This window comes from Phalaenopsis equestris, unplaced genomic scaffold, assembly GCF_001263595.1.
Source record: "Phalaenopsis equestris unplaced genomic scaffold, ASM126359v1 Scaffold000455, whole genome shotgun sequence".
NCBI classification, from domain to species: domain Eukaryota; kingdom Viridiplantae; phylum Streptophyta; class Magnoliopsida; order Asparagales; family Orchidaceae; genus Phalaenopsis; species Phalaenopsis equestris.
In genome coordinates, this window is record NW_018164896.1 from 242,697 (window position 1) to 253,170 (window position 10,474).

Sequence of the window (10,474 nt, forward strand, 5' to 3'; positions counted from 1 at the left end):
CATCACAAGCATCACATACTCTTGATTAATTGAATTTATTTAATTTAACGTCTATTAAACTTATTAATTTGGTCACTTTGGTAAATAACAAATTAAACATTACATAAACATTAAATAAATAATAATTTCAATCACATCAATTTACTTTAGTTTTATTGATCTAATTAAAAATCTAATTCACAATGGAAATTTATTACAATTAACATAATTAAAATTATATGAAAAATCATAAATTTAGTAATCAAGGCTCTGATACCACATGTTAGAAATTTCATGTTTCAACTTTATGACACAAATTTCAAAAAAAATACATAATAGCCATGATCTTTTAAATTCATGATTTTTACATATCTAAAATAATGTGATGCATAATTGTATTCATGATGAACAAATTTGATCTTGAAGAGATGAAGTTTCTCTCTAATCCCTTGAAACTTTATGTTGGAGAGAAATGTACGGGGTGTGTTAGGTAGAGAGATGACCCATTCTCAAATTCATGCTCTATTTAACCACCATCGATCAAGGGGGTTACTAACCAGTATGATTTATGATAATTTAATAAATTAATTGATTTTTATTATTAAAATCAATGACATAAGTGAGTAACATTTATTTATTTTTAGAGGTTCTATGAGTTACAAAAATAAATATCATAAGTTGTCATAAGTTATGACATAAGTTATGAGTTAATAAAATAAATAACTTAAGTTATCAAAATAAATATCTTATGTTGTCATAATTTATGACATAAATTATGAGTTAAGAAAATTAATAATTTAAAAATTATCAAAAATAAATATCATAAGTTGTGATAATTTATGATATAATTTATGAGTTAAGAAAATTAATAATTTAAGTTATCAAAAATAAATTTCATAAATTATTAAAACAAATATAAGCCATAAATAAAAATATAACAATCCGCTGAATTACTCTCATATTTCCCACTTCTGTAAATCAAAATTAGGGATTAACGGAGTACGGATTCACGGAGTACATAAACTTTGATGAGTGTCTTGCCTACATCGAGGATCTGATGATTAAGCATGGTCCGTTTGATGGGTTGATGGGATTTTCCCAGGTGAATTTTATGCTTTCGTTCTATATTTTTATTTTCTTCCTAAATATGTAATGTTTTGTATTTGGGGTTGATTGTGTCTGCCGAATAGCGCAGGGGGCAGCTCTCTCCGCTGCGCTGCCGGGTCTCCAGGCGAAGGTGAAGAAAGCTGTTCTCAATTTCATGTGATTCGAATTTCAACAGCTTTTCGGATTTGAGTTTGATGAGAACATGGTCTGTTCTTTTTGCCTGTTTTAAATTTTTAGGGTTTCGCATTGAAGCGCGTGCCCCAGGTGAAGAACGTGGTGATAATTGGCGGGGCAAAGCTTCCATCACCCGTTGTGGCGGAGAAGGCGTTTGGTGCGAAGATAAAGTGCCCTTCCCTCCACTTCATTGGTATTTTGCCGAAAATTTGTTCAATAAAAACGTGCTAAATTTGAAAATTACAAAAGAAACAGGGGATGCAAATTTAAGCATATGTCAAGTTTAAAATTTTCCTTAAAAAAAGCATTACTTTTGATGTTTAATCCTATTGATTTAATTTTATGCCAAATATTTTGACGGCAGGAGAATTGGACTTCTTGAAGGAACACGGTGAAGCTCTTTTGGACGAATTTGTAGACCCCGTTGTACTTCGCCATCCAAGGGGACACACGGTCCCCAGACTTGGTATTTTTCTCTCCTTCAATTTACCTACCAAGTACTGACTAATATTCTTTTCTTTCTGGTGAAATGTACATTAGCATATCTGGGACGAAAGGTCTTGGAAATGTTCTTGTTTTGTTTAGGCCCTGACACGTGGCAGTAACAATAAGTGTTGAAAAAGCTTATTGTTTTCAAGCCACCACAATTTTTATTCGGTTTTGATTTAAGCTGCTGCTTCGATGTCATAGCCTTGTTTAAAATAATCTCTTGCTATCTTAAGCTTAAAAAAATCATTCTTGCTTTTTAAATAACGTATTTTTTGCTCAAAGTAGTCTTAAGATTAGTATAGCACTCTAAAAAGATTTTCTTATAAGTTTGTTTTCTCTTTTAGAGATTGAATGTAATATCATTCAACCAAGTCATTCGTGTTTTGAAAATAGTGGAGAAACTATGCATTCAAGAGTGGGAAGAGAAACAGTCTACGGCTCATTCAAATCTATGCTAACGAGGCCCAACACGCCCTCCTTGATTACATCATAATTTGAAAATTTATTTAGCAGCTTGACAGCTTAGAATATCAAAATGTTTTTAAAGTTTACATATAATGAAATATTTAAACAAGGTAATAATTTTACCAAATCAATTAGTACACATTCAATAAATAATCAGTAATTACTAATTAAGGGTCTGGTTGGGGCAGTTGTAGCTTATTGAATAATCTGCTGATAAGTTAGGTGCGGTGCCTATTACAAATTTTTATTTTTTTTGGAAAAGTGAAACCGTAGCCAGAAAGCTGTCACAGCACCTAGATAGGTACGGTTTGAAAACGCATAAGCTGTCAAAACGTAATTTACCCAAACAAACCAGGTGCGTTTTCAAAACGCCACCGCACCAAATAAGCTGCGCCAAATGGGCCCTACATCCTAAAAAAAATTATTTTAATGATACACAAATCTCGAAACATTTCGAACAATAAACATTCCAAATTCAAATTTAAGATCTCTAAAGCTCCGATTATATTAAGTTTATAATCAAACTAGTGGTCTCAACAAGGCGAGCCAATGAAGCCAAAATTGGTTCGATTCAAGTCATGTCAACCCTTTTAAGCTCAATTGGAGGCTTTGGATAGACAATTAAATGGTCAAACATATTATAAATCTGAGAAGTTTATAGTTAAATTGAGTGTCTTGTTAAGCTGAATCCAATGAGCTTATCATCACTCAATTCTAACATTTTAAGTAATCTTTCTGGGTTGTTGATTGAGCTCATCCAGATTCAATGAGCTCATCATCAAGACACCCAAATTCTCATAAAATATTATCTAATCAAAGGAATCATTCTGGGTTGTTGATTGAGTCATCCAGATTCAATGTAACACTTAACAAGGTTATTACTCACAAAATCAATAGTTAAACCTCTACTCCTTTTATGAAGGGGGACTTGGATATGAAGGAGGAAGCTAAAGGAGCTCCAAGCTCTTGAAGCTTCCTAAGCTCCACCATCACTGAACGATTGTCGCAGCTACAGCCGGATGACCTTTTAATCTCCTAAGTAAATTTCAAAATAAGTAAATTTCAAAATAAAATAATGTGGTGGAAATACAAGTAATTAACTCGGGATATCACGAGCCTTTTAATCTCCTGCCACGCAACATTGTCAAACCACTATTGTGGCTTCCAAAGTACCACTGAACTGCGACCACCGCAGTCCGACCACCATTGCTCGACCACCACTATCGAGCTGCAGCCACCGGCAGATCACCGTCGTTGCTTGGCCATCGTCGTCGAGTTCGCCACCGCCAGACCAGTATCTTCGCTTCCAAGTCACCGTCAGATGGTCGCTACAACTGAAGATTTTGGCAGCTTATTTTCTGACACACGACCACTACTGTGGTTTTCCTTCATAGTCATCTTCACCGCCACTTCCCTAGCATTTTATGGTTCTTTTATAGCAAAATTCTCGTCTACTTGTGTAACATTGCTTCAAGTTATTCAAGGGTTAGTAAAATCTTATAACATGCGTCGACATAAGGGAATTATTCAACTTGTTCAAACCCCCTTATGGCATTTCCCTTTTGGGGTTTTCAAGTAAAAACTCTTATATGTTTGATATTTGTATAACAGTAAGACATTATATATAACTCTATCATTGCAAATTTATCAACACGTAACAATTTGACGTCATTTGTGGGAAAGATAACCCACCATAAAAAAAACTTATAAAACTTGTGAAATTACCAACACACACAATACTCGTAATAACAAAGCATCCCATTTCAACACTTACCACTCCAGGGGCAATCACTGAGCCAGGGATGTCAAGAATCTACTCTTTTTCTTGCACAAAAGTCATTTTTCTACTGGCGAAGGTGCCTCAAGCCCATCCTTGGAAGACCAAGTGCACAAAATAAAACATGAGATTCTTCAGCTTCTACGTGAGGGATGATAGTTGATGCCCGCACAGCCAGGCAGAGTCTACTTGCCACAAGGTCAACAAAATGCAAAGAATCCTTTGCTTGAGAATACTTGTATTGGGCCTCCTCCCCATTATGATGGGATTCCTTCTCCTACAGGCCAATACTCCGATCTCTTCGATACTACGAGTTCTACTCGTCCATCTCGTGTAGCTGAACTGATTACTAACTCTCCAATGCTCACAAGAAACTTGGCTCAACCACTCCTTATTGCGTTCCCAATGATGTAATTTGTGCTTAGTTGCGACGCTTGGTCTGCAAAGAGTTCCATCTAAGGGATAAAGACCATTTCCCTACTTGTAATTTTCAAGAGTCTTCTCCCTTGCCCTTGTCAGTACTTTAACACTCTATCCCAACTGGTTTCAAGTATTGGAATATTGACTCCTATGACGGGATATCTGACCCTTACAAACATATTGATCATTACTAAACTTTCGTGCACATCCAATGGGTTTCTAATGTGCTTCTCTGTCAAGTGTTTCCCACCACTCTCAAACACCAGACTCACACGTAGCAAATCAAAGGACTCTCCATACTTTCAATAAACTTCCCATACTCTTTGTGGAGCTCTTCATAGCAAATTAAAGGATTGTCAAGGACTCATCTTATTTTTCAAGAAATCGTCAAAATGAGAGAGAATCACTTAATGAATAGTTCTGAAGCAGATTTCAAAGGTGATCGTAAATTACTGAGGGGAGTTTTTTTTGGAGGGCTTCACTTGGGACATTTCTACTCATCGTTAGTGAGAGAGACTCATTAATTGCAAACTCAAATTATTGTAGATAAGACTATCAATGCGCACAAAGAACAATTTGAGTGATTTTGGGGTATGCATAAGAGTAACCCCACTGATGTTGATCTAGCCTCACAACAAAAGAAATTTGATTAGTAAGAGAACTCTGATGTCCCTTCTCGGCCTCCACACCAGTGACATGAGCCTCGACCAAAGGAGGAATATATGATGCTCAACTCATCGCATGTCAAAATTTTGATGAACATTAGAGATTAAGAGCTCATTTATTGGCCCCCTCTTGAAGTTGAATTTAGGGAATTAAGAATAATATTGTCAATTCCTTCGGATTCACGGTCACACAACCGAGCATGTAATATGCCTAAAGACAAGATTGAATGGTTAATTTAACAGGGGTACTTAAGTCAATTCTTGCAAAAAGGCCTACCCATGCAGATAACGCTCCCGCTAAGGGGCAATAAACACACAAAATAGCAACAAGGGAGCCTTCAAATGGTTGGTGAGATTAAAACGATAGCCGAAGGCCCATTATTGTATGATCATTTATTTCATACCGTATCTGAGGAACTGAGACAATAAACAGTTGCAAATCGATCCCATCGCTTTTGTTGAATTTGACTTAGAGGGGGTCTAAATCTCTCATCAAGACCCGTTCATCATAAGTGCAGGAACCGATGAATAATGTTACAATATGAGGAGAATTCTAATTGACAGTGACAACTCTATTTGATGTCTTATTTTACTCAATATTTTTCAATTTGGGGCTGACCAGGGAAAAACTTCAACTTGCATTTAGGCCATTGTACATGTTTAATAATCGATCAGTGATACTCGAAGGAACAATTACTTTTCCTGTCATAATGAGAATTTTTTTGACAGATGACTCACTCTTTCTAGTTATTGTTGTCAAGTCAAAATCAATATATAATGCTATCTTTGAAAGACCAATTTAGTCTATTTTTAATATTATTATTTATGTACCACACCTCAAGCTTAAATCCTCAAGCCTTTTTGGAGTTGGTGTTGTGTGGGAATCAACAGGTATCACATTCTTGCTATCTTAGACAAGCTTAATCGCACTCATCTATGACTCTTAATGTTGAAAATTTTGACCTCCTAGAACGAAATATCCCAACAAGCTTCTCCATTGGAAGATTTGATTAATATTCTACTATTAAGCGTGCATCCCTCAGGATAGTACAACTTATTTCTTTATTCTCTGAAGAGCAAAGATTAGAGTATACAAATTCTCCTTTAGAATTAAGTGATCTTTGCTTGGGCCCCGCCTGGTATGCATGGGGTTGACCCTGGGGTATTTATGCATTCCTTAAAGTTGGACTTAACCTTCTGCGTTTTTCACATAATAACTTATGTCGCATTCCCTATCAATTTCTTTTTACATATATGAGTGTCGGATATTCGTACAATACTAAAACGTTAATATATCACTCTACCGTTGTGAATTTACAAGCACACAAGAAGCCTAATTAATTTCTGGTTTTTTTTATTTCACTCTATTGCTTTGTTAATTAATGCATAATTAGTTACTATGAGTAACGTCCATTCAACATTGAACTTCGCATCTTAATCAAATTTTTTTGGAAGATTTACATACACATCACTCAATTCCTATATATTTACATATCTAACTCTTGAACTTTAATTTTTACATATATACCACCTTATCTATGCATGAGAAGGTGTATTTCACTCTTTAAAAGTTGAAATAGTGGTAGTTTTATGTCATATGAAAGATTTAGTTGGAATAAATGTAAAAATCAAAACTTAGGTGTAAGATATGTAAATACATAGGAATTGGATGCTATGTGTGTAAATTGTCCCTTTTTTTTATTATAGACTTATGCTTATAGCTAATGTCAGCCCACTTAAGGTCTAAGATTCTAAAGCTTCTTCAATAGTTATTTGCTATTTATTACATTACTCTAGCATGCTAACATGCATATAACTGCATTCTTGACATTCTGGTACTGCTATTTTTTACTAATTATATTACCAATCCATTAATGGTTCTGTCATGTAATTGAACGACGTTTAACACATGCTATTTTTAATACATGCTATTTTTAATCTGGACATCTATAAATTTTGCTGAGTATAAAAGGTAGTATGTAACACATGCTATTTTTAATCTGTACATCTATAAATTTTGCTGAGTATAAAAGGTAGTATTTTTTTGTTTTTTTGCTATAAACTGTCAAATCTATTATGATTAAGACTAAAGTAGTTATTAATATTTCATTTCCAACATTAGTTTGTAAATTTACAATGTTGTTTTCTTAGACGACAAGAGCCTGGAAGTGGTGCTTGGTTACATAGAACGCATCGAGCAGAATTTGGATGGCTCTCTCTAATTGTGAGGAAGCCATTGAAGTTTGATAATAATATTGAGCATGGCTGCATTGGAACGGTGGCTTCAGTTCTTAATTGTGTTGCATATATACACTTTATATATATACCTTGGTTACAGTAAATGAATTTATTATACCATACATGGAGCCATCTAAATTATCAAAATAGTAGGTGCTCCAGTTGCTCGGGTTGGATAAAATTGTATGATTTCCACAATTGTGGATGTGCTTGATATCTGTTTAAAAACCTGTTAAAGGTTTCTGTACTGTTACTATTACTAAGATACATTTCTTAATGTTATATTATGCAATATGCATATTGCTAACTGTAGAGTATATAACATTGTTGTGTTGTTGAGTTTGGTAATTGGCTAATTGCTAATTGTGACAGAAACCAAACTTAATTTAATTGTATTCAACTAATTGGTAGATAATCTATGAATGCGTTCGTTTCAAAGCTAGCTGCATTGCTATTTCGAGTACTGGAAACATTGACGGATTATTTGATGAATCCACAATTTTGGGGCATACTAAAGTTGAGTTGGGCTTGATTCTTGCTTTAGGAAGAAAGTGATGCAGTTGCTTTTCTCCGTTTGACTTTTCATATTTAGAAGTTATTAAGACTTTAATAGTGGCTTAATTATATTTAAGCTTTATTTAGTTTTCTTTTTTTGGGGCTAATCATATTAGTATTCCTCTAGAAAGAATAGGAGATAACATTTTTTTTTTGTAACTTCGAAGTTTTTAATTAAAACAAAACTTTTTAGTTCTTTTATCTTCTCTTCCCTTCTTGCTTCAACAATCTGAGCACTGCACCATGGTGTTATCAAAGCCGATGGCAATGAAGAGGAAAGATGACGATGTCCGGCTTGCAATGGCGATTGAAGCAGGCAATATTGTCAGATCTCCAACATAGCCTTCATGGTGGATGTGGGCTTTCTACCCTCTATTTGGGGATTGTAAAGGGTTCTTCATCACTCCGGGAATAACAATGGCTTCTATCCGACAACCAAACTATCATATCTAAGACCCTCACTAGAAATTTGTGACATGGTTAGGGCGAACTGAGATCTGTGGCGTTCTCGTCAATCCTGTAAATTGGCTAGAGCAGAGATTCCTAGATTTGATGGTGAGCTTTATGTTTGACCACGGCATGTTCACAACATTCACCCACTTCACTTGGCCCTTTATTATCGCAGCCAAGATAAGTTTGAAATTGTATTTGATGTCCCTTATTCTTATTTTGATGGTTATTCTCACATCGAGAATTATCTAGATTGGAATCAGGAATTAGAAATTTTATTTGAGGACTTAGATATTCCTCAAGAAAAGCAAGTTAGTTTTATTATACACAATTTGAAGAGTGTGTAGCTGCTTAGTGAAACCATTTGACAGCTCATTGTTACGAGGATCTTAGTGATGCCAAGATTTGGACCAAGATGAAACGATTACTACAAACATTTGTTGCAACACCAAAATCGTAAATGGAAGCTTGTTCATCCTGGCAAGGTGAAAAGAATGGACTTCAAATTTTCGTGTGAAGGAGAATCAAGAACTATTCATCATGTGCACACAACTGATTTTGAAGAGAATGAAGTTTGCTAAGACAATCATGCTCATGTTTATGGAATGAAGCGTTTCTACCATACACACACAACATGTTTTTGTTATATTTTTATTTATGACTCTCATTTATTTTAATAACTTATGAGATTTATTTTTGATAACTTAAGTTATTAATTTTCATAACTCATAACTTTTATGTCATAAATTATGACAACTTATGATATTTATTTCGGTAACTCATATAACTCCTAAAATAAATAAATGTTACTAACTTATGTCATTGATTTTAATAATAAAAATCAATTAATTAAATTATCATAAATCCTATTGGTTAGTAACTCCTTTGATGGATGGTGGTTAAATAGAGCATGAATTTGAGAATGGGTCATCTCTCTACCCAACACACCTCGTACAGTTCTCTCCATCAGAAAGTACACAAAGTTTCAAGGGATTAGAGAGAGAAACTTCATCTCTTCAAGATCAAATTTGTTCATCATGAATACAGGTATGCGTCACTTTATTTTAGATATGTAAAAATCATGAATTTAAAAGATCTTGTGTATTATATATATTTTTTTAAATTTGTGTCATAAAGTTGAAACATTAATTTTCTAACATGTGGTATGAGAGTCTTGATTACTAAATTTATGATTTTTCATATAATTTTATTTATGTTAATTGTAATAAATTTTCGTTGTGAATTAGATTTTTAATTAGATCAATAAAACTAAAGTAAATTGATATGATTGAAATTATTATTTATTTAATATCTATGTAATGTTTAATTTGTTAGTCACCAAAGTGACCAAATTAATAAGTTTAATAGATATTAAATTAAATAAATTCAATTAATCAAGAGTATGTGATGCTTGTTATGAAATAATTAAATATTTTATTAAAAAAAATAAAATTAAATTAAAATTCGTTGATTATAAAATATTTTTAGATCGCCCAAAGGTTGATCATTTATTATATAATCATTGAATATAATTGTTGTCTATTTATATACTAAGTTAAGATATGTTTATATATCTAAAGATAATAGATATGTCTAACTTTAGTACAAGCAATTATCAATTATATTAAATTTAAGTCAAGCATCAATTATGTTTATTATCATGTATTGTTATATCACCCAAAGGAGATTTCAATACGCTAATATTATTATGATCATTATTTTAATCTGATTTTATATGAATATCTATGTAAGTTTAATGTTTAAAACATTAATGTACGAGCATGTTTTATTTATTTGCTGTAACTACTCCTGTTTCCCTTCATTCACAAGCTACATCTATTTAAACTTTCAATGGGCTTAATTTCTCTGAATGACGTGAACAAGTCCAGTTTCACCTTGGTGTTCTGGATCTTGATTTAACACTTACGACTGAGAAACCCCTCGCTCTTACTGATTCTAGCAGTGCTGAGCAAATATCTTTCTATAAAGCTTGGGAAAAATCAAACAGATTAAGCTTAATGTTTATCTGAATGACTGTAGCAAACAACATAAAGTGTACATTTTCTAACACTGGCAGTGCTAAGGAATTTATGAAATTTGCTGAGAATTGTTCTCAGTCTAACTCTGCTGATAAGTCTCTTTTTGGGACACTATT

At 33.4% G+C, this 10,474-nt stretch overlaps 1 protein-coding gene across 1 annotated transcript in view; it reads left to right on the forward strand.

Annotated features, from left to right (window-relative positions):
- Positions 1-7,628, forward strand: part of LOC110027862 (esterase AGAP003155-like) — a 12,603-nt gene extending 4,975 nt beyond the window's left edge. The window contains exons 2-6 of the mRNA XM_020729476.1: positions 968-1,081; positions 1,175-1,216; positions 1,324-1,453; positions 1,625-1,726; positions 7,228-7,628. Of these exons, the coding sequence (XP_020585135.1) occupies positions 968-1,081; positions 1,175-1,216; positions 1,324-1,453; positions 1,625-1,726; positions 7,228-7,298 (459 nt within the window). The 3' untranslated portion in view covers positions 7,299-7,628. The remainder of the gene's footprint in view (positions 1-967; positions 1,082-1,174; positions 1,217-1,323; positions 1,454-1,624; positions 1,727-7,227) is intronic.
- The last annotated feature ends 2,846 nt before the right edge of the window (positions 7,629-10,474 follow it).